The sequence below is a fragment of the Symphodus melops genome, assembly GCF_947650265.1.
Source record: "Symphodus melops genome assembly, chromosome: 10".
NCBI classification, from domain to species: domain Eukaryota; kingdom Metazoa; phylum Chordata; class Actinopteri; order Labriformes; family Labridae; genus Symphodus; species Symphodus melops.
In genome coordinates, this window is record NC_136700.1 from 3,755,295 (window position 1) to 3,777,567 (window position 22,273).

Below are 22,273 nucleotides of genomic sequence, written 5' to 3' on the forward strand. Positions count from 1 at the left end.
GTGACAGAGCTCAGCCTTGCCTGTGATGAATCTGGGCACAGATAAGACGCTTCATCCTTGAACATTTGACACAGCGAGTCTCTTGTTAGAAATCAAATCAGTGCTTATGTCAGAGGATTTTGACCTAGAGAAGCCTCGTGTGAATGAAGCATTCAGTTTATTCCTCCAACAATATTTTCTGCACTTTAATTCCTCCGGGGTTTTTTGTGTGTGTTTGTTTGTTTGTTTTTTTCATTTCTTTTTATGAGACAAACACACATATTAGAACAAGCATTCAAACATTAATTTCCATGGCTCCCCCCGGTACCCGAACGGCTACAAATTTGTAAAAAAGTAATTAGTAAGAAGAAAAGAAAACAGCCAAAGATGAACACAAATAGTAACACTGAAATCAAAGACTGAGTGAGAATACATGATAAATAATAATAAATAAAGTGGCCAAGTTTGTCACAAGTAGAAACCACTTACTGACCACAGTGATAACAAAAGTAAATATTAATACATAAGTACACCCAGATATTGATTTAAAGTGGATATGCATGTGTCCATACACCAGTGGAACACTTGTATATTTTCTTATCTCAGTTAGTAAAGTTTGGTACAGGAAGACACGTCTACAGAATGATGGCTCGCCTCATACTGTCACATTCTGCCTGGTGCGAAAGGTTAAGAGGAGACAGCTAGTTTACAGAGTTGATGAAAAGATGGAGTCAGGGTGACATGATCGATGGATGGGGTCCAGATTTTCAGACTTTCTGACGGGACTTTTCTTCCTGCTTATTTTGAAAGATGTGTCATTACTTAGAGAGAAATCAAATCAATGCGTCAGCCTTAGAGAACTCCAACTTTCTCAAACTTTGCTTGTTTTTGTTTCCTGCTGTGCATCATCATCATTACGTCTGATATGCTACTTCATTATTTCACCTTACCAAAGTAATCAGGTTTCCACTGATAATACAATGCGAGGATGAAAACCATAGTTCAATCTTAAAGAGGAGCTCCACGGAACGTGACTTTGAGGATGACTCAGAATTAAAGCAGATTCTTGTGGAAATAAATCACAGCAGCAGACTCGTTCCCCGTATGTTTAAGATACTCAATGATAATTGTGTTGTTAAGAAAGTCATTATGGCATCTGCTTGTCAAAATGGAAATGTGAAGTTGCAGTGTTCCTTATTAAAGTGCTCTCTCTGGTGTAAATTTTAATCAAGCTCTGTATTGTTTATTCACTTGGTAAATCAGCTTTAAATATTCCTCTCTGCAGCTCCTGGCCTTTCTTCAGGGTTTGTTTACATTCTACCATGAAGGATACGAGCTGGCTCATGAATTTGAGCCTTACAAACAGCAGCTGCAGTTCAACCTACAGAACGTAAGTCTCCACACCTCACAGGTTGTAACCAGTCTGGTAATCAGATTCTGCAGCTTATCATACCAAAACATAACAAGCTGAGTTTTCACAAGTGGATGGCTGTGTGATTAAATGAGATTCTCTGCCTCACAGAGGATCAATAGGTTTCAGAATATTGTATTGTAGGCAGTCACTGCAGGCTGTTTAATGGTAATGTGTCAAAAAAAGAATGAGAGTTGGGAGTAAAACTACAGCTGCAGCCATGCCCCCTGTTCCATCACCATGACCTCACCACTTGTAGCTGGAGGGTCCAAATTTCTGTCTGACCCAAAAAGTCAGCATCACTGCCCTGACAGTTTTCACTGCATGACCCTCTCTCCAAGACCTTGGATGCAGAGAGCTCTGAAAGGAGAGTAGGAGAAGGTGAGGCTGTCTCAGCATCCTGCTAGTAAGGGGAATTTATCTGCCTCATTCTGCTCTATAAATTCCATATAAATCGGGGTTTTTTTCTGAGTTTTAACATCTGAGTTTCTGTCCTGATTCTGGAATCACTCTCAGTGCATTTTGCAATATGAATTTCACTTTTTAAAGGTCATATATTATTCTCCTTTTAAACCAGTTTGAATAAATCTCAGAGCTCCTCAAAACCTACGTGGGAAGGTTTTTGTCATAAATCCACTCTGATCCTGAATTTGACCATGCATATAAACCCCTCTATTTCTGACCCTGCTCAGAACAGGCTGTTTCTGTGTCTGTAGCTTTAAATATGTAAATGAGCTGTGTCTGACCACGCCCCTCTCTGGAAGGGCTTGGTGGCTCATGCTTTCTCGCACCATGCTCTACTGTTTACGGTGAAAAGCCGAACAAACACCTAGACGTTGGAGCGTCACCCACCCGGGGGAGGGGTTACTGCCCTTTGTGATGTCATGAAGGGAAAATATCCAAACGGCCTGTTTGAGCACACATATTCTGGAAAGTGTGGCAGGCAGAAGACGGAGAGGATAGACTTTTCTCATAACAGGGGGTTTGTAGACAGACATACTGTATGAGTGTTTGAAAAACATGTATTTAACATGATATGTGACCTTTAATGTCCAGCATCTTTCTAAATCTGTTGACTCTTTAAATCTGCACAAATATGACGCATTTGTCCATTTTACTCCTTTAATTTATGTCTTCTCCTACGTCAGTAAAATATGAGTGAAAACGCTGATTTGCGAGACTTTTACTTTTATAATACATTTATAATCCAACCTTTTAATTTCTGTGCAGACACGAAACAACTTTGTGAGCACCAAGCAGGAAGTGGAGAAGCTGATGAAGAGGATAAGGTCGGCAGATCAGGACTACAAACCACCAGGCCAGTGGACCATGGAAGGCTTCCTGTATGTCCAGGAGAAACGTGAGTCTTTCCCAGCCAGACGGACCGCCCACCCAACTTTAAAGTACACGGTTTTTACATCCATCATCATAAACATGTCTGGAGGCCTCTGCAGAAGAGATTCTCTCACACAGAGCTCATAATTCATCCTGTTTACGGATTCACTTTGATGTGCTCTTAAACAAGAGGGGAGATACCCGAATGGTAGATTTTTATCAGCAGAGATAAACAACTTTTGATTCATCACACTTAAATTGCACATTGATTTTCAGAGGTCTTTCCAGAAGCCTGCGTTTCAGAGAAAAATATTTTGGCTCACACTCTGTTTTGTTCTTTTTTTGTTCTGTCCCTAGGTCCTCTGGGATGCACTTGGACACGTCACTACTGCACATATGAGAAAGGCAGCAAGACCTTCACCATGAGCAACACTGAAAATAAGTCAGCTGGGAAACAGGTAGTTAAAGATTAGCTGCACAAACAAATGATAAAAGCTGAAAACACAGAGCGAGATTAATCCGTGTGGGTGAAACAAAGAACCCTTCAGAGGTTTAGAGAATTTCTCAGCCCAGAGGGGAACAAGGGGGAAAATCAAGATGACATAACTGCGAATTGGGCACAAAAAGCAAACGACTTCTTAAGAAAAGGCAGACTAAAATGGTTCAAAGATAACTCAATTCTTTAAATAACAAGAAAGAGAAAGTCGAGGGATGAAAATAAGATGAAGAAGAAGATGAAGATTGAAGATTCACTTGATGTAAATGCATGTTTGCTTTCAAACTTTATGAGGTGTTTGACAAACATTTCAATTCTCATTATTTTCCATCAACTGAGTGCAACCATGCTGGACATTACACATTTTTAAAATAGATCCCTGGGGAGAATGGAAGGTACATGTCTTACATGTGTGTTAGTTATCATCAGTGTGGGTTCCTATCAATTACTGCAGTGTGTGTTTCTGTTTTAGAACGGGCTCGTCCTGAACCAGGCGGAGATGTTCAAACTGAAGTCCTGTATTCGGAGGAAGACGGACTCCATCGACAAACGTTTCTGCTTTGATATCGAAGTGGTGGAGAGGTCTGTGACTGCGATGAGTCATTGACACGTTCCTCAAATTGCCTTGTTACTCACACGGTCTGAAAACAGGAACACACTAAACGTGACTTCCTCTTACGTGTGATGATAGTTTGATTTAATAGCAGGCGGCGAAATACTATAACATCCTTATTAACAAATCTACATGCTAGTTTTTGTACCATATGGTTATCTGTGGCCTCTGGAAAGTTCTCTTGAAAGTACCATGACATTACTCCAGATATTAGACATGGCCGAATAAGTCCTTTTTAATAGAGCTGTCAAAGCAACATTCACACTGAATGAAGCGCCTTTGGGATGTTAAATTTTCATGCACTTTGTGTTTTATTAAACCCAACTGATACTGGAAATGAACCCACATTATCATGGTAGTACTGAGAGCTGTTCAGGTTTGATTAACATCTTCTAAGACTCTCTGTTTATCAGTTTTGAATGTTTTCAGCTCTGTTTGTGTCCTGCATGTTCCTTTAGTCCTCTCCCCCTCCGAAGCTCTTGTTTGTTGAATGTCCACATCGACATTGACTCTATTTGTGAACCCATTCCGTCTTCTCTCTGTGTTCATGTCAATGTAGAAATGACATCTATCGTGGAACTCTTTTCAGACCACTTCAGTTTTTCTGTAAAGTCCGGTATGTGAACTGACCAGTGCTGCCCTTTCAGAGCAGTTGCATGTGCTGCATGTGTGCTGCTAATCGTCTCATTCACTCAGTCTTAAATCCAAGCCTTCTAATGACATCCTGTCGCCTTCTTACCACTGCTCAGAATCAGACGTCCTGTGGTCAATATGGCTACAGGACACAGATGCATTCTTAAATGATTTATACTTGTCTGTAATTACTCAGGTAACACATGCAATGATACATGTTCTGGGAATAATTAGATGTCTATGTCTAGCAGTTTAAAATCCTTCAGCGGTGTGGGAACATCTCAATCTGATTTCTGTATAATGTTGCACTGGGGAATAGAAAAAAGGTATTCCACAAAGATCAAACACCTTCACGTTGGCTTCCTGCTGATTAACAGTGGCTGAAATGATTAAGTTCTATGTTATGAGAGCTTGACGGCAGCTCATTATTGTGATGTGTATTTCAGAATATACAGTCGACTCATCACTGTGCATTATTGTTGCACAGGGCCAGCGCTGCTCACCCTGGCTGAGGGTTGCTGAGCTTGGACAATAACTGCAGTTTATTTGCAGGACAAGTCATTTATCATAAAAAGCCAGGCCCCAAGGTGCTTGTTCCAACCTCAAGGACAATGAGGGCCGAGCTCCAGTCAGATTGAAGCTCCTGCATTCATCCTCATTATAATGAACATTATGCTGTTTCATATAAAGCTCAGCCCCAAACAGGCCAGGCATCTCATTCTATAGGGTGGGTTCACACAAATAACTACAGGAGTGTTCAGCCATGCAAATACTTCTGGATTTTATGTGCCAAGATTTTTAAGTATCCACCTCTGAAACTTAAACCTAAACTAAATGGGGGAAGTGGTGCTCAAAGCAATGAAAAATGATTTAAAAAAAATACTATATAAGAATCAATGTTTATTGCCAAGTAGGTCTGCAATTACAGAAAAACTGTGTCTTAGTGTTTTTGGTTAATGAGTACAAAATCCCTCCAGATCATTATGTATTCATCCTGTTATCTCAGCATACCAACGCTTCTTCTCCCATGATAATGAGTTACTTTGACATGTTCTCTCCAGATCTTGTTACAGAAAAACACAGTAAAATAAAATGTAAAGATTTATGTCTGTTCAGGGCCTCCATACGTAAGATTTGAAATAGGAAAATGATTGGAAAAAAACAACATTAATACATTGTAGAACGAGCATCAATGGGCAAATATGCAGAAAGTATTCCCGACGACAACTATTAACCGTCACTTTAGTTTTGTGTTTTTAATGGTTACTTTGCTGTGAGCACCACTAATGAAACTCCTTTCTACATGGTGAGAAAAAAAACTGTCAAAAAAATCCAAGAAAAATCTGCATGGCAAGATATTCCAGGAAGTTAAAGTGTTTCATTTTGAATTCTAAAATTATTGTTTACAAGTTGACATTGCTCCATGCAAGTACTAACTATCACCACTGGGTGGGCTTCATTTTTTGTGCACCACTGTCAACACATGGTGCCAGCATCAGGTAATGGAAGAACAATAACAGTGCTTTGTATCAACTGCAAGCACAGACAAGCTTGAAGCTACAAAGCCAGCGGTGCAGGGACACATGGGACTGAAGGTGTGCTGTGCTGTAGATGACACAGATGAGATGCAGGTGTATGCATGCTGGGTGAATAAAGCGTGAATCACTGTAATATTAAAGCACATGTAGCATTACATTGGGAGTGGAATGTGAGGCACTGAGCCAACAGAGGGCACAGTTTGAAGTCAAGTATTTGCACATGAGCTATTTTAGTCACACTAGTCCTTTTATAGTGGTCTAAGCCAGTGTAAACATGGCCTGTCCAGGGGCCCCAAGGCAATGAGATCAGACTGAGACCAGCTTTTCTCTGAAATCTGTCCAGGCATGGCGTTATGACACTGCAGGCGCTGTCAGAGTCCAACAGAAGATTGTGGCTGGAGGCCATGGATGGCAAGGAGCCGGTGAGGATCTTTGCCTGTTTGTCTTTGAAATGTTTGTTTTTTATTTGCTGTTTGCTGCTGTATGGTGAGCAGTTTTTTTTTTTTTTTTTTAAGTTGCCTGTTTGACAAGAAAAAAAAAAACCAAAGCTGATTTTTTTGTTCACTGTCCCCCTCTTCTGGTAGCATCCTGTAAAGTCTTTTAAGAAACCATGACCTCACCACCCACTTGTGCTAGTAATAGGAACTTTTGCTTTAAGCAAATAAACTCTGGGGGAAAGGAGATGTGTTACATATTTTCTTCTTTCTGGGATTTTCTTCGTCTTCCAGCTAACAGGTCACTTAACTTAATGTTGTTGTTTTTCTTTAACTTTTTCCAGATTTACAACCTGCCAGCTATATTAAGCAAAAAGGAAGAAAGTAAGTGTTCCTTTTTATCTCCCTTAACAAATGCCATCTGAAATGCATACATTCAGCAAAGTAAGCACTATAATGAAATCCCCAGCACACTCTCTGTTACTTGGAGCTATCTCTGTTCATTAACACAATTACTTGACATCCACCCACTCAGCTGACATAGAAGAGCCTTCCAGCACAGGGTTTGTGTCTTATTAGTCGGAGCACAGGCATAGGGGAACGCTTATTATTCCTGCATGATGCGTGGTTAACCCTGACAGTAATTCACATGTCAACTTTATTCTCCTGTTGTATTACAGCGTTTCTTAATGAGGCAGGCTTTAACTTTGTGAGGAAATGCATTGACCTGGTGGAGATGAGAGGTGAGGCTTTGAGATCTCACAGCTTTCATCTGTCAAATGACTTGACTTCAGCCCGACTGCATTTAAGATCAACAATGTGCCTCCTTGATTTGACTGTCCACGTTTTGTGTTGACGGTAGCCTTGAATGAATTGAAACTCTCTACACCTTGTTCTGTTTCTTTCCTTGACTTGCTCATCCCCTCGCAGGCATCAATACGATGGGACTGTACCGAATCGGAGGGGTCAACTCCAAAGTACAGAAGCTGATGACCACAGTGTTTTGTAAGACGCTTTTAGTCAAAAACAAATATCACCTATAAACACAGAACAGAAATACTTATTCTTGCTACTGATGACATTTTGAAAGGCTTTGAGTAAAACAATAAATGACTTATTTTGTCATTTTAAAGGCTTGAATCACTCTTAGTTTTGAGTTCTTTTAAAGCATTACGTGTATGGACGGCTTGTTTTTCTGCCTCTTGTATTCAGGTTTGAATGTTCAGATTCAGCAGAGATAGTTTCACCTCGCTGTGTGAGGGAAGAGCTCCTCCTTGTGGTGTGACACTGTAACAACAACATGGCCTCGTATTGCTTTGTCATCAGTTTCTTAGATGACCCGAGATAACCCTGTTTGCTTTCAGAGCATGCATTTGAACAGGAAACATCTGACTCATTTATATAAATCCCCTTTAAGCTCCATCTCTGTGAGTGAATACTCATGTATTTACACTAGCAGGGAGTTTATCACTTGATTGCCTACTGTCAGGTCATGTCACGTTGTATTGTTTTTACTGACAGTTTATAGCTTGTGCATTGTGGTGATATAAAAAGAAAAAAATGTGCTTCCGATAGCATCCAAAGCTCCGGTGCATATGGACCTGGATCCAGAGACTTGGGACAACAAAACGATCACCAGTGGTCTGAAGAATTACCTCAGGTCAGCTCGCCCCACCAGCTGTGTGTCTGTAGCTGTCAGAAATCATCCTTACCTCCATTATGCCTCTTAAAAACCTCTCAGCTGTTAGTCATGCATTCAGCGCTGCCTGTGACTCACAGCTGACTGGATTTGAAAGAGCTGGTCACTCAGGAAACAAATGACAACTGCTCTTTCTCTCCAATCACCAGGTGCCTCTCTGAGCCTCTAATGACCTTCAAGCTCCACAAAGATTTCATCATGGCTGTCAGTAAGTCCAGAACAGAGAACTTTAATTATATCTTTTTTTCACAAACGGCCTGATTTACTTTCATCACGACACTAGAAAGATGTTGTTGTTTTTTTTCTGAAGTGGGTAGAGGTCGGTTTAATGAAAGATCAAAAGTGTAGCATACACATCTGCACTACAGAACATGTTTTATTAAAGGGAGACTTCACCCTTTTGCTTGAAGCTGTGTATCATTAGAAACATGGTAGTAGTGTTGAATGGTCGCGAATCCAGCCCTCATTTTGCCCTGAGACGAGAAAAATATGTTTTTCTTTGCCTGGAAGTTTTCTTCCTGTGATGCAATATGACGATTTTTGCATCACATGAAGAAAACTTTCAAGCAAAGAAAAATACAAAGCTTCATGCAAATGGTGAAGTATCCCTTTAAAGCCTGTCATTGGGGTAATGATTTCAGGGATTCCGTTTTTTTATTTCTCTAAGGACAAACCACCTTACATTTTTACCTCTCAAAAAGTGCCCACGTTTCTTATCTAGACGACAAGTTACTTTGATTTCATCTGTGCTCTTCTGCTTATGTACATGTGGATATAGTGTCAGCGTATTACCATCTAATCGTACTATCCGTTTGCCCATCCTCAGAGTCAGATGACCAGAACTACAGGGTGTGTGCTGTCCATTCTTTGGTCCATAAATTACCTGAGAGGAACAAGGACATGCTGGAGCTTCTAATAAAACACCTGGTCACGTACGTGTTGCTGTAATGAATCAGTTACACTGAGAGGAGTTAATATTTCTGTGACTGATTCAATTGTCTTCATCGTTGAGGGAGACGTTAACACACTTTCAGGTGTCAGCTTCTGGTGGGGAACAGAGTGAAGCGTTCGTATTTTGGGATAATCAGCAGGGAAGAGTTCACAGCACATCTCTAACTCCTATGTCCTCGTCCTGCAGAGTTTCCACAGAGAACCAGGCGAACCTAATGACAGTGTCAAACCTGGGTGTCATCTTTGGGCCCACCCTGATGCGCTCACAAGAGGAAACCGTGGCGGCCATGATGAACATAAAGTTCCAGAACATTGTGGTAGAAATACTTATCGAGAACTTCAACAAGGTGTGTCATGTTTGAGTGCAGAATGCTTTAATATCAACTCTACCATTAATCAGTTCTTTATACATGCACTTCCTGCTGTGTCTATGTTTTTTTCCTCCCTCTGGAAACTCTCAGTGAAACATTTTTTATGGACAAAACCTTGATGATTGCATATTTTTAAAAATTTGAAATCCTCTCAGCGGGTAGCACGGGTTCAAATCTCTCTCTCTCTCTCTCTCTCTCTCTCTCTCTCGACTGTCCCTTTAATAAAACCATAAAGATCCCCAAAAATGAATTAAATGAAGAAGAAAGAATCAAATGATGTATTTATTAAAAATAAATATCTGATTTCATTTACCTCTCTATTTGATAGTTTGGCCGTTTTAGAGTTTCTGTGTATTAAATTGTGAAACTGTTGATAGATCCATATTCACGTTGTAATAAAAATAGTTCTGCTTAAATTGAAAAAAAAATGCAGCAATTTCAAAACAAGCAAAAATACAGACAATATTTACATGAACATAGAGTGCTCAGCTAAATCTCTAAATCCTTCCAAAGTTCTTGAGCCTCACAATATAGACGACGATTTCAGCCAGCGAACAAACTTTACATTCAAGTACTGGTCTTAATCTGAAAGAGGTAAACACATTGTGTTTGTGTTGAGTAATCAGTGTGCATGTCTGGACCTCCAGATCTTTTACCAGCCTCCAGATCCCAACGTGCCCCTGCCCCAACCCCAGAGCCGGCCCGGCTCTCGGAGGAGCAGGGCCATCTGTCTGTCAACAGGGCCCAGGAAGCCGCGCAGCCTCTACACGCCAACACTGTGTCTGGCAGATGCAGAAAGTGAGTACCACAGCCGTGATTACCTCAGCAGGTCATCACGCCACAATTTTCTAAACCTGCCAGTGGGCTGTAATATCCCTCGCCACATGGACTAACGGTTTTCTGAAAGGGGGTATTTAGTTGTTCTGTGTATTTTGAAATGCTAGATAATGATGATTTCTTTGAAGACATGTTTTCTTAAGCCATGAATTATCCTCAAAGTCGATGTCACTCAGCAGGTTTTAATGAGGGCTCTGTATTCCTCTCCTCTGGTCCCTGCATAGGTGACACTTTGAGCAGCAGTCCAGGCAGCACCCCCATGGGCAGCATGGAGTCTCTGTCCTCCCACTCCTCGGAGCAGAACAGCTCTTCCAAAACAGCTCCCTCCACTCAGGTCAAGGACAAGACGCTCCTGGACCTCCGCCGAACGCCGTCACAGCTTTCAAACGGCCCCAGGAGCGCAGCGTGTGTCAGCAGCCCAGAGTCCAGCTCCAGGGAGGATGCAGGGCGTACAGATGGAGAGTCCGAGGATGCTCTCAGTGTGTCCTCTGTGAGCGCTGTACCCAGGCTGTCTGCTGCCCCCAAAAAAGCCCCCCACTGTCGCATTGACCTCAGGCCAGCATTGCTGAACCGCTCTGCTGCTCCCTCTCTGAAATCACTGCATATGTCTGAAGGTTAGATAATCATCACGTTCCGCCAGTTTAAACTTGTCTGTCATTAGTTTGTTGATCTTGCTTCCGTCGCAGTAATGAAGTGAAAATAAATAATCATAAAAAATGTGATTTCCAGGACTGAATTTATAAACCGGATGGTTTTATTATCATAACATATTCCTTCAGGACGTTATACTCTTAAAGACGACAGCATCACCCTTGAGTGAAATATAAACAGCAGCGCTAAAAGATTATTTACACGTCTCGTCTCTCGAGTCACTTGGCGCAGAGCTTCGGCGGCTTGAGTAATAAACTTTAGTGTCTTTGTGTCGTTTACACAGACGGGAGTTATTATCTGTGTCTGTCCCTTCAGGGCGCAGAAGCTGCTCTGGATCTGTCCACAATCTGTCAACACTGGAGCCCAAAGAGAGCCTAAAGCCTGCTGAGCACCCAGAGCTTCCACCGAAACTCGTGATCCGCCGCAGGATGGACACGTCCGCCAGCAACGGCTACCAACGACCTGGATCAGTGTAATGACTTCTCTTCAAATGATGCATTAGAATCTTCTTATGAACTAGGATATCAGATGCAGTGTAATGCCTTCCATACCTTAACCCTGTGCTTAAACAATTAGTCGAATATTTCATGGAAAAATTGGCGTTGAAAATAATCTGACAATGGCTTAAAAAAAAAGATCCATTCACAGTCCCCCAGCACAAGCTTTCAATTATTTGAATATAGATTTGTGTTTTGGAGTATTTGATCCTAGTAACGTGGTTTGAGCTGTGGACGAAATGATGATTATAATAATGATTATTATTTATAAGCGGCAACATGCAGGTTAATAAATGATGTAAATAAGCCGTGGATTCTGTGACTACATAAAATAAGTCTTCAGGATGACAGTTAAGCAACATTTCTCCCCTCTGAGTCATCTCCTCCTCCTCCTCCTCCTGCTCCTTCGCCCTGTGATGAGCGCTGAGCGTTGAGAGATCTCGCCGATCACATGAGTATGTGTTCGAAGATTTATGTCTTTTCCTTTCCAGTGGGAGAGCTGGCTTTAATTGCGCTCAGCCTGCTCGGGGGTTGCTGTGACCTAGCAGCAGTCTGCTCCGCTTCTCTCGGGACAAATAGATTGTTTGACTTGTCATGTCTGAGAGGCCTGTCACACGCTCTCTCAAGTAGTTTCCTTGTATAGCACCACGTTGGCCCAGGGCTCTGTTGTCCTCTTGACTCTATGGCTATAGTGTACAGGGTCAAGTGTAACCTTGTTATATAGTTAAACTCAATTCACCCCCATACCGAAGCCGAGTCCACCCAAAGGAAGGAAACCTCCCTTATTGTGTCGTAACACATTTCAGTGCGTTCTAAACAATGAGCATCTCTGGCAGAGCCGAGAGAAAGTGAACAGATTTGTTTCTGTCTGGAGTTTTCTTTTTTCCTGAAGCAGCTCTGCTGATTTAAAGGTGTCAATAAATCTAAACAGAGTAGAAAATATGTTCTAACTCTGACTGCAGCTCACAGTTTCTCTGGATGACGTCATTCAAAGCTTTGACTTCCAAGACTTTATTTGATCCAGGATCGCATCAAGCGCAGTCAACATGTTGTTTCTGGTTCTGTTTCAGGGTTGCGACCAGGGCTCTGCTTTTTGAAAATGCCTCTTCTCAGCAGCCCGCTCCAGTCGGAAGGTCACATCCTACAACTGCTTCGTCTAATTAATCCAGCTCTCATCTCCTCAAACCTGCTCTGACATTGCCTCTTTTTGCTTTTTTTTTATAGAGATGCCAAAGCAATGTATTCCTGTGAGGCAGAACACAGCCATGAGCTCAGCTTCCCCCAGGGGGCGCACTTCACAAACGGTGAGCAGAGCCAATGCGAGACATTACAGGGTGGACAGACGCTGCCGAGGTTCTCACATGTTCCTCCTAAAAGCGTATTGGACAATTTGTAACGTGTACGCAGACAGGCTTGGCTTATTCCCGATGTTATGTGGAGACATAAACCAATGTTGTTCTTAGCATGACACCCTCATATGCACTGATTCAATCCAAACAGCTCCAGGATTTTTTTTTTATTGCCTCTTTCCTTTTCCATCTCGAGCTGCCTTGGCCCTGAACCAGCGCAGGCAGGTCACTGTAACCTCGAGATGGAAGGCACCAGCGCCTGTTCCCTGTTAACACAGCCAGAGCCAAACGCAAAAAACGTCAACAAATGCTCCCTGTGCACTTAACAGCAGGCAGCAAAGTGCTTTTATTGCCTTCCACTTTAACAGGCTATTTTTCTCTACATTAGTAATCAGCACATCTCTGCCAGGTTGTTTTAAACCACTAATTTTTAAAGCTTTTTTCCTCGCTGTGTTGTTGCATCTGAGAACTGATTAATGCTGTTGTTTTATTTGGTTTACACTGAATGCATGTGAGAAAGCAAAGCAATCCTGCTTTCATGTCTGCCAGAATGTTCCACAGGGACTGAGTTAAAAGAGCAGCCTGACCCAGAGTCTTCCTCAATCTGCTTTAAATGTTTATTTTTTGCTTTTTTTATCCTTTCGCCTAAGTCTGGGAATTAATGCAACCGAACGCAGGCTCGGTGGTTCGACTGAGCTTTTACTTGAGTAAGAGTCTGTTTCCCTCCTCTGATTGTATCCGTCTTTTCTCTTTTTGTGCCCTCAGTCTACCCCTCCGTTGAACCCGGCTGGCTCCAAGCAACATACGAGGGCAGAACAGGTTTAATCCCTGAGAATTATGTCGTCTTCCTCTGACAGGATGGTAAACTCAGCATCTGTCCATGGTATCCATGGAAACATAATGCACAATGTGGCTGATTGTTATGTTTCTGTTACTGCTTGTGAGGGACAGCTCATGCATGTCGTGCAGATATCAGCGAGGACAGTTGTCGCTCTCACAGTCCAGACGTGAACCTCCCGAGCTGTACTGACTTCAATGTTCAAAGGTTTGAGGAATCAGAAGATTGCAGGTCATGGACGCTGATGTTAGTGTATTCCCCTTCATCTGCACTGATATTTAAAGTCACAGTATTAGAACTCAGAATCACACACACGTCACGTCCCATTTCACAAGGTTTATTTTCAGAAATATATTACCTTTTCACTTCTCATTCTATCAACTGTAACACTTTCATGGAGTTGTTCATGAAATCTGTAGCTCCATAAACATGTCGTATTAACTGTCATTTATCAAGCTGTGATTATAAATAGGGATAGATTAGAGTCTATTAGGAGCTAATAAGAAAAAGCATAATGGTTTGCACCTTAACTTCCATGTTCATGTTTCCTGTGAACATCATTCCTCCACTGACCCTGCTCACCTCTGCAGTGCACTTTCTCTGCAGTTAGCTACACGCTCCTGACTTCTTCTCTGCTTTCTAATCCTACACTGACTTCTTGTAACTCATAGTTACTGGACTAAATTCTCACATGAGATAAATATATGCTGTGTGAATATATATTTGTGTTATATTTTGTTTTTTGTTTTTGTTTTTTTTCTGATGCCATGAGTGCTTTTTTTTTGAGGTGCTGTTCACCTTCACCTTCAGTGCCTGTTGTAGTTACTGCTACACTGGTGTATCAGTAACAACAGTGTCAGGTCATATCATGTTAGAGATGGACGTTTCAGTTTTACTCCTCTGTTACAGTTACGACCTTTCTAAAGTCCACATCCATCTCAAATGTTCACTTCCCTGATATCAGTTCAGAAAGCCAAAGATAAAAGATAATGAGCTCTTCACTGCTGACAATCTGAAGAGTTACATCAAAGTCAAAGGGTCTGTGTTGATAGGAAACGTTATTTGCAGGTTATTTCACGTGTCACTCTCGCCAAGACCAGGTTGTTCTTTGGCATTTTTTAAGAATGTGAGCTGGCCTTGAACATCGATGCTGGAAGAAAACGCCCTTACACTCCTTCTCCAGCAGCATGACACCGAAATGAACTCCATATTTTGAATATGTAACATTTGGCATCCTCTTTTTGTAATGGCAAGCTTGTTTTCCTTGCAATCACTTACTGTGTCTTGAAAGGGCAAAAAAAAAAACATGTCTATTAATAAACAGCGTGATTTGTAAGACCTGTGCTCAGAATGCTTCGTGACAGTACGATGAAGTTTTGCACACAGCAGCAAGAAATTCAAAAAGTCGAACATGTGTTTCTTTCTAACCATATCCTTTTCTTTCTGTCTCTGTTAACTATGCAGCTGCAGAAATAGAAGATAGAGTAATGATGAAGTAAATATAGAATAATGCCAGTGAGAAGTGGTTTCACATTCAGGCATTTAAGTTTTGTCATACCAGCTCATACCAGAGTTGCTTTTTTTTCTCATATCTGTTTCATGTATCAGATTAAGGTCCATTGTTGTGGGAATTTCAAGACAGCTAACTTTGACTCAAATGTTTTTTTATCTACATCGGCAGAGAAATGCAATGAGTTATACAGTATGTAGTCTAGGCACACAGTACGGTGATTTTTGCTTTATAGAGCTGGTCAGTTGGCCAGCTTCTCCTCCCTGAATTCAAGGCAGTGAGTCACTTTAATGCTAACCCTTAAAAAATGTGATGGATTGAAATTTCAGCTGTCAGTGTCTCCTCACCTTCTCCTGCTGTCCGAATGAAATATTGGTCGGAAATGCTGATTATCTGAATTTCTGTTTGAATTATTATTTTTATTTTTTATTTTTTATTTTTTTTAATTTCTGCAGCTTCAGCAGCTTCTGTATCTCTGCAGGTTCTTAAAACCTCCTGTACATCAGCCTAGAAGTACCATCAGTACAAAGGTTTTAGGGTGGGAACGGCTGCTACACCACAATTATACAGAGGAGCTTTATTGATTTATGCTTCTTCATTCATAAAATAAACATAGTTCTATACTTTAAAAAAAAATGAAGAGTGTATGTTTTTGAACTCATAAAGTAAATGACAAAAGAGCATGAGAGGCAGGCTGGCAAAGTACACTTGACTGACTACAATGGTGTAAGCGATGAAGAATCCAGAAGTTGAAAGGGTGCTAATCCAGTCACAAGATGTCTCCACAGAGTTGTGATGTCAGTGCTGGTATCATCACTTGGAGTGGAACAAGAGCGGCCTCACCATGCCTGCCAGGACCTTGGGAAGCTGGGAGGCAATGACCTCTGACATCATCTCTGGAAACTCCACTCTCATGGCGTCTGCTTGGATGAAGGTGCTCAGACAGAACAGGTTGACCTTCTTCACTATCTGTTGGCAAAGAAAACCATATTCTGGTTAAACACGCGTTCATACACCAGCTTGTTTGGATATGTAAATGAAGGCTTTTGTGCTTAGATTTACAAGTCAGCGTACATCGTGCATAGCATCCATCAGCTTGGTGAGGTGGTAGAATCGCTGTGAGCTGGCCACCAGGCCCTTCTCCTTCATGTGGATCGCCTTGGTCAGCTCCCGGATGTAGCTTTGTCTCATCTCTTCAAACGCTGCCTGACTTTTTAGTCCCTCAAGAGGCACTAAGAAGAGACAGGACAGTTATAGATCAAAGATGTAACCCCAAACATTAGCTCCTCTTTTGTATACAATTGTAGGTTTGGGCTTTCGCCTTCATTTACATAGGACAATGGAAAGAGGAGACATGCAGGAAAGGACTCTAACCCGGGCCGCCTGCTTAGAGATATAGAGCCTCTCTTAATGGAGCGCAACCCACCAACTAGGTCATAAGTGCCCCACATTTGCTCTTTTAAATGTATCAATAATCACCCTTTGAACAGTTAGACAAACAAGAAGTACATGTTACAGAAGTTGCAGTCGGAGTGGTTGTTTATCTAATGACATGACACTGTTCAAAATGTTTCCGGTCAGTTTTAAGCTGAAACTTGATAACCATTACCACATTCATCTTATCAAGGTCACGTCACCCTTTACAGCTCTCCCTTGATTTTGTTGCTTTACGGTAGACGGTCATCAAAGCTTGACACAGTAACAGTGTGCGCTGAGAGCGGTAAGGTCAACATGAGAGGAAAGTAAGTCGTTTTGAAACAGATGCAGAAAGTTCTCTGGCTTTTACCTGTGTTGAGTAAAATGATTGCTTTCATGCAGAGAAACTCCTCACGGGTGACTTGAAGATTGGCGAACTCCTGCGGGATGAACTGTATCGCCAGGCAGAGGTCATAAATCGGAGATCTCCTCATTTGCTCCCTGTCAAACAAAGACATAAAATGGTTGATGCTGCTGAACTACAGATGGCCTCTGTTTCATCAGAAATCACTGCTTCATGAATAAATGCATCAGTCCAGAGTCTCTAAGCTTTAAATATAAATCACCGACAATCCAAGCCAACTAAAAGTGCCTGTATGATGGTTACTTACTGACTGAGAATCAGATCAGGTGCAAAGTATAAATATTCACTGGTGACATTCTGAAAGGAGCGCCAGCCGAGAGAGAACACCATCAGGTTCATCCACGAGTACTGGATGAGGGTCATCTGATCGGTGATGTGGAGGTCACGAAACCCTTCAAGAGAAAAAAATAACTTTAAGTGGATGAGTTCCTGCTTCTGTTTGTGTCATAACACGTGAACTAATGTACTCTCCCACAAAGGGGTGCATACCTCTTGTTTCCATGTAATATTTTAGGCTAGCTTGCAGCCTAGTTAATAGAAATTCTTTTTACTCTAACACCTCACTTCTCTTATATCTCGTAGTCATTAAACAGCCTTGAATCTGAGTCAGTGTGTAAGGCTGAGGCCTGGCTTTAGATCGCCATGGAAACAAGTGTGATGACCCTGAGCTGCAGAGAGCCGTTACCTGGCAGAGACTTGGACCACTTGACGATCCACAGTAACTGTTTCTCACACAGCTTGTTGAGGCTGCTGAGCAGGAGATGAGGAACGTCGGCCTGGGAGTTTTCATAACCTGAGTACATGACCTCTGGTTCGATGTTTTCCAGGATATTGATGATGTGCTGGGAGAGATGAACCTCGCGGATGCCTGGTATGCAAGACATGGAGGCCAAGGCCTGACTGTCGCCAGACATGGCCATGTGAGACTGGAACATCAGGGAGGGTGGTAAACCAAAGGCTTTCAAGGCCCCAAAGCGCTTCAGCTTCCTACCTGTGAAGTGAATACAAGGCCTTGGTAAATCTGATAACAAAGAGCAGACCTTAAACGCAAGTCTCTCTACACGAAGTTATCTCTCACGTCATTCATCTCTCTTCAAAACGATCCAGTTAAAAGCTCATTTCAATTAAGTATTTTTGATCAAGCGCTATAAACATTCATTTTGATGGTGAATCCAATTCTGATTCAGTCTTTCATAACCGAGCATTTTTATTCATACCAGCCAAATTGCCTCTGTGTAAAAATAATCTTCGTAAAATGGTACCTCCGAGCCTCATTCCAGCTTGATAACACTTTCGAAGGCGACAGGCAGGGCAGTTTTTTCTCCGGATTTTGTCCACAATGCAGTCGTTCCGCCCAGCGCAGAGATAACTGTGATGGCCTAAGGAGTGAAAGGGTACAGACAATACACACAATGTAAGGAGGAGAGGCACATAATGAGGAGGAAAATGAGTTGAAGAGCTCTTGACTATTAGCGTGGCTACTTTCATCCACACTGAGGCACTGTTCTAGGGACATCTAAAGACGAAAATGAGATAGAGGCAAGGCTGTGAGGACAGAGTGACATGGCCATGGTGAGCCAGAGTGGCTCTTATGTATCTCACGTTGCCAGATAACAAAAAAAAAAAACAAGTCCAAGATGAAGAACATGGTGAACACTGGTCAATGTGATACTGTTGCTAATGACCTTTAACGACTACCATAGAAGGTCAGTCAAAATTGATGTTTACTCCCCCTCGGTGATTCACCAAATTAACTGTAGACCTGTGATAACTTATTTATGAGAATCATGTGCGGATACAGCCTGTACCCAGATCTTTTTTATCTTTTAGTTACTTTATTTTAAAAAAAATAAAATAATTAAAAACACATTGTGAACAGAAAAAAGTAAAAATAAGTAAGTAGAGGAGGGACATTTTAATTTTCAAATGAATGAATGTCATACAGCTTGTGTAAAGGAACAGTTGCATGAAACTTGACTTACACCCACAGAACCAAGACCAAATAAGAGACTTCCATCAGAGTAGGAGGATGAGAACAAACAAGGGAGTAAAGGCCAATAAAACAGTCTTGCATGCTTGATCAGCTGTCACAGGCCAGATGTAAGAAAGTATTTAATTATAGTATAAAAGCTGGTAAACTGTTTGCTGTCGCCGACTTTTTTCCCCATTCATAATAATACCAATTCACTATGAATACTGCCCCGACAGTGTGTGACTGGAAACATGTCAAAAACAAAAAAGAAAATGACTGTTTGATTTAAAGTATACATGTTCTTAACCTTTAAGAAAAGTATCTTATTACCTTGCTTACCTTCAACTGCTCTCTTAAAAAAGACTTTACAGCTCCCGCAGGTTAACACTCCATAGTGGCACCCTGAGGCCTCATCACAACAGATCACACACATCCTCTGAGGTGGCATACTAAGATAAACACAAGAAAAGTCAAGTCAATTATATAGATATCCAAACTCCTGTACAAGATGAAGACAGGGCCGTTCATCTGAAAGTGAAACCCCTTGATTATTAGATTGTAATCCACATTTGAAACATTTAATAAGCAGGCATAATACTATTCTGCACAACATCTGAGGTTGCTTCTTATCTTACCATAGACAGGAAGTAAGTATGCTGTTCTTACTGGAAGGATCTGTCACTCAACCAGAGTTCAAAATAATGTGCACGAGATGATTGAACACATCAAATCTAGACCAAATGGAATCAGATGTTCTTGTTTACTTTTGTTTTTTAAATGTGGAACTCAATAAATCTGTTACAACCTTTCAATGAGAGAGAGAGAGAGAGGAATACTGCAGATTTGATAATAACAGTAAACGAAGGGACTTCTTGTCAGATCAAGAAAAGCAGAAGTGAGTCATAATCGACTCATGGAAATAATTTATCACATCACTTGTCATCTTTGATCAAGAAAAAAAAAAACTTTCTTTCTTTGAACTCACAAGCAGAGCCAACTCATTAAAAGTTCCCTGATGGCTGATTTCTTTTTCTTTTTTTAAGGCTGAGATCTGACTTTAAGTAAAATAAGTAAATTACCCGGGGAATGTGGAGTAGGATGAAGCGTTCCTCTGGTTCTGGATGCCATTATAGCTGCTGCGAGTGAACGGGTCCTCGGTCATCGCTGCGGACTGGCACCAGTACTGGGGTTCAGGAGGGGACGCCTGCATCTGCCAACGGGGAACTTCGCTCTTGAACATCGTCAGTTGCGTGGATGTGTGCGTATTGGCATCGAATTGTATGACAGCCTTCCCTGGCAAACTGCATCTGGAGTCGGTCCTGGCCTGGCCCAGCGCTGGGAGCTGCTCCGGCTGATTCAGGTCGATCAAAAAGTTTGGAGATCCTTCCAGCCCCGGTCGGGGAGCCACGGTCATAGGCGTGAAGCTGGAGTCCAGAACAGGTATCTCCGCGGATGCGTCAAAGTTTGAAGAGGGGGTCGGGTTCCCCATAATCACAGAAGGCTCCTGTTCGTCTTTGATGAATTTGCACCCTCCCGTTGTCGACGGGAGACTTGCACTTGCGCATGGCAAAATTTCGGTTGTGGTCACATTGGTCCTCTGAACATTTAACAAATCTTCCCACGGCACACTGTCACACTTCAGATAGTCACTGTTTCGGTCATAAAAGTGCTTTCCAGCGAGAGAGTCATCTAGTACGGTACAGTCTTTGAAAACTGTGGCATCGCCTGTTGAGTGTACACCGTGGATCAGTGTGCCAGCGTTTCCAAAATTACGCACGGTGGAGGACATGCAAGTTAGAGACTGTGAGTCGTTCAATAATTTAGTATGACTATACACCGCTTCAATCATGTCACTTACTCTTGTCTCAGTGGAATCCGCCATCGACGCACCAACAGTACTCATCCTTTCGCTTATTTTATTGTCCATTTCCTGCCCTGAGCAAAGCGCAGCAGACGGCGGAGTGCGCCCGGATGCTTGACGGAGCGTGATAAATCGTAGATCAGGGACTTTCCTGTAATCCTCCTCCCCGTCGAAGGCTGCAACTTTGAATTTCATTCGCATACAAACCTAAATGATACAATGCAACAGCGTTTCAGTAAGAACAAACACCAAAAGTGTTGAAGATGAGGAATTAAAAGTGTGCAGTTGTTCGATGCATCAATAAATGAACCAGGCATGTTTCAGTGAACTGAAACTGGGTGCCATGTCTGAAAGTTAAATTGATATTCTCTCTCTTTTTTTTTTCTTTTTTTTTCACAGATTGAAGCTTTTCTAATTCAGACTCAATAGTGAATAATGCACCGGATCCCAGAGGAAGAAGCACTGCAGAGTCACTATTTTAGAAATGTATGGAGTAACACTGCTAAGACCATCTTTAAGGGAAAGGAGCTAGCCAATGAGGAGAATGGGTGATGAATCACTTCAATGTCAAGGGCCTTAAGTCTCCACCCATGATCATCAGTGAGGTACAACCTTAATCGTCTCTTTCTGTGGGAGCAACTCGGCTCATTCTTGTCACCTGATTATTTAACAGTACAAATTATAAAAAATAAATAAAATAAAATAAAAAATACGTTCAGTTTTTCAATAATTATGAACTAGGGTTCATGATCGTCCTTACCAACCTACTAAGTCCAAAGTTCATTCTCACCATTTACAAAGTATTTTAATAAACAGATTTATAATAATATAGTGGCTTTGTTCTGTTAAGTTCATGAAGTGTCATGAAAGGTCACAGTCAAAACTTAATACTAAACCAAATACCAATAACTAATAATGCCAAATATTAAACAGTGAAGTGATAAAGTGTTGAATTTGAGGGACTCACAAGAAGCCTGTGTGGTATCCTGTTTTAAAAAGTTTGGATAGTGACAGCATGCTGGGCTCCACTTATCTCGATCATATTTATCTTATCCAAGTCAGATTACACTCTTAAAGTGAATCTGAAGAGAATGGGTGAAAATGATGCATGTAGTTATGATGCTCTGACAGGCCTTGACCCTTCTGTCGTGCGTCATGTTTTTGTATCAGCGGAAATGCTCGTGCTGTGGCCTACATAATTATTAGACAGTAGTGTCACTATCACATCTACACTGTGTGTAATGGCCTACTTTTCTTACATGCCTGTAATCTGTAAACGTGACAGTAATCACAACCATTATCATCCGTCAACTGTTGTGCAAGTCTACAGTCGGCTTCCGATCCAATATTTAATGGAGCAGTCATGCACTGGGCAACATGATTTCCAGCATAGAAATTTTTTTAGGTTCATGTTTCGCTCTTGGAATGACTCATCAGTGTTCCTTTGATTTCCTGCTT

General features: G+C 41.6%; 2 protein-coding genes across 7 annotated transcripts in view; one reads left to right on the forward strand and one right to left on the reverse strand.

Annotated features, from left to right (window-relative positions):
- Positions 1-13,816, forward strand: part of arhgap42b (Rho GTPase activating protein 42b) — a 58,605-nt gene extending 44,789 nt beyond the window's left edge. For 2 of the 5 annotated variants that reach the window (XM_079354179.1, XM_079354183.1), the window contains 19 exons: positions 1,265-1,369; positions 2,621-2,750; positions 3,083-3,183; positions 3,694-3,803; positions 4,394-4,450; positions 6,349-6,427; positions 6,784-6,823; positions 7,120-7,182; positions 7,370-7,444; positions 8,015-8,099; positions 8,288-8,346; positions 8,965-9,070; positions 9,277-9,436; positions 10,108-10,258; positions 10,510-10,911; positions 11,264-11,420; positions 12,516-12,578; positions 12,670-12,749; positions 13,560-13,816. In XM_079354179.1, coding sequence (XP_079210305.1) covers positions 1,265-1,369; positions 2,621-2,750; positions 3,083-3,183; positions 3,694-3,803; positions 4,394-4,450; positions 6,349-6,427; positions 6,784-6,823; positions 7,120-7,182; positions 7,370-7,444; positions 8,015-8,099; positions 8,288-8,346; positions 8,965-9,070; positions 9,277-9,436; positions 10,108-10,258; positions 10,510-10,911; positions 11,264-11,420; positions 12,516-12,578; positions 12,670-12,749; positions 13,560-13,648 — 2,112 coding nt within the window. In that variant the 3' untranslated portion in view covers positions 13,649-13,816. The remainder of the gene's footprint in view (positions 1-1,264; positions 1,370-2,620; positions 2,751-3,082; positions 3,184-3,693; positions 3,804-4,393; positions 4,451-6,348; positions 6,428-6,783; positions 6,824-7,119; positions 7,183-7,369; positions 7,445-8,014; positions 8,100-8,287; positions 8,347-8,964; positions 9,071-9,276; positions 9,437-10,107; positions 10,259-10,509; positions 10,912-11,263; positions 11,421-12,515; positions 12,579-12,669; positions 12,750-13,559) is intronic. The other 3 variants (XM_079354180.1, XM_079354181.1, XM_079354182.1) reach the window with 3 other exon arrangements.
- Positions 13,817-13,953: 137 nt separating this feature from the next.
- Positions 13,954-21,361, reverse strand: pgr (progesterone receptor). Of its 2 annotated transcripts, none has more exons than XM_079354184.1 (8): positions 20,034-21,361; positions 19,285-19,403; positions 18,245-18,361; positions 17,668-17,973; positions 17,230-17,374; positions 16,929-17,059; positions 16,217-16,374; positions 13,954-16,111 (listed from the first exon to the last, which is right to left on the reverse strand). In XM_079354184.1, exons 1-8 carry the CDS (start codon positions 21,014-21,016, stop codon positions 15,956-15,958), a joined length of 2,115 nt encoding a protein of 704 aa, XP_079210310.1. In that variant the 5' UTR covers positions 21,017-21,361; the 3' UTR covers positions 13,954-15,955. The 2 variants fall into 2 exon arrangements, with proteins under 2 accessions (XP_079210310.1, XP_079210311.1); XM_079354185.1 differs by having other exon boundaries at positions 19,294-19,403; positions 20,034-21,360.
- Positions 21,362-22,273: the final 912 nt, after the last annotated feature.

Excerpts from the sequence above, each read along its gene's own strand:
- pgr (XM_079354184.1), bottom strand. The coding sequence starts at position 21,016 with ATGCGAATGAAATTCAAAGTTGCAGCCTTCGACGGGGAGGAGGATTAC. Across the intron at positions 18,362-19,284 it reads AGCAGTTGAAGGTAAGCAAG|GCCATCACAGTTATCTCTGC; the intron begins GTAATAAGATAC and ends TTCACTCCTTAG. Across the intron at positions 17,060-17,229 it reads CCTGATCTGATTCTCAGTCA|GGAGCAAATGAGGAGATCTC; the intron begins GTAAGTAACCAT and ends TTTGTTTGACAG.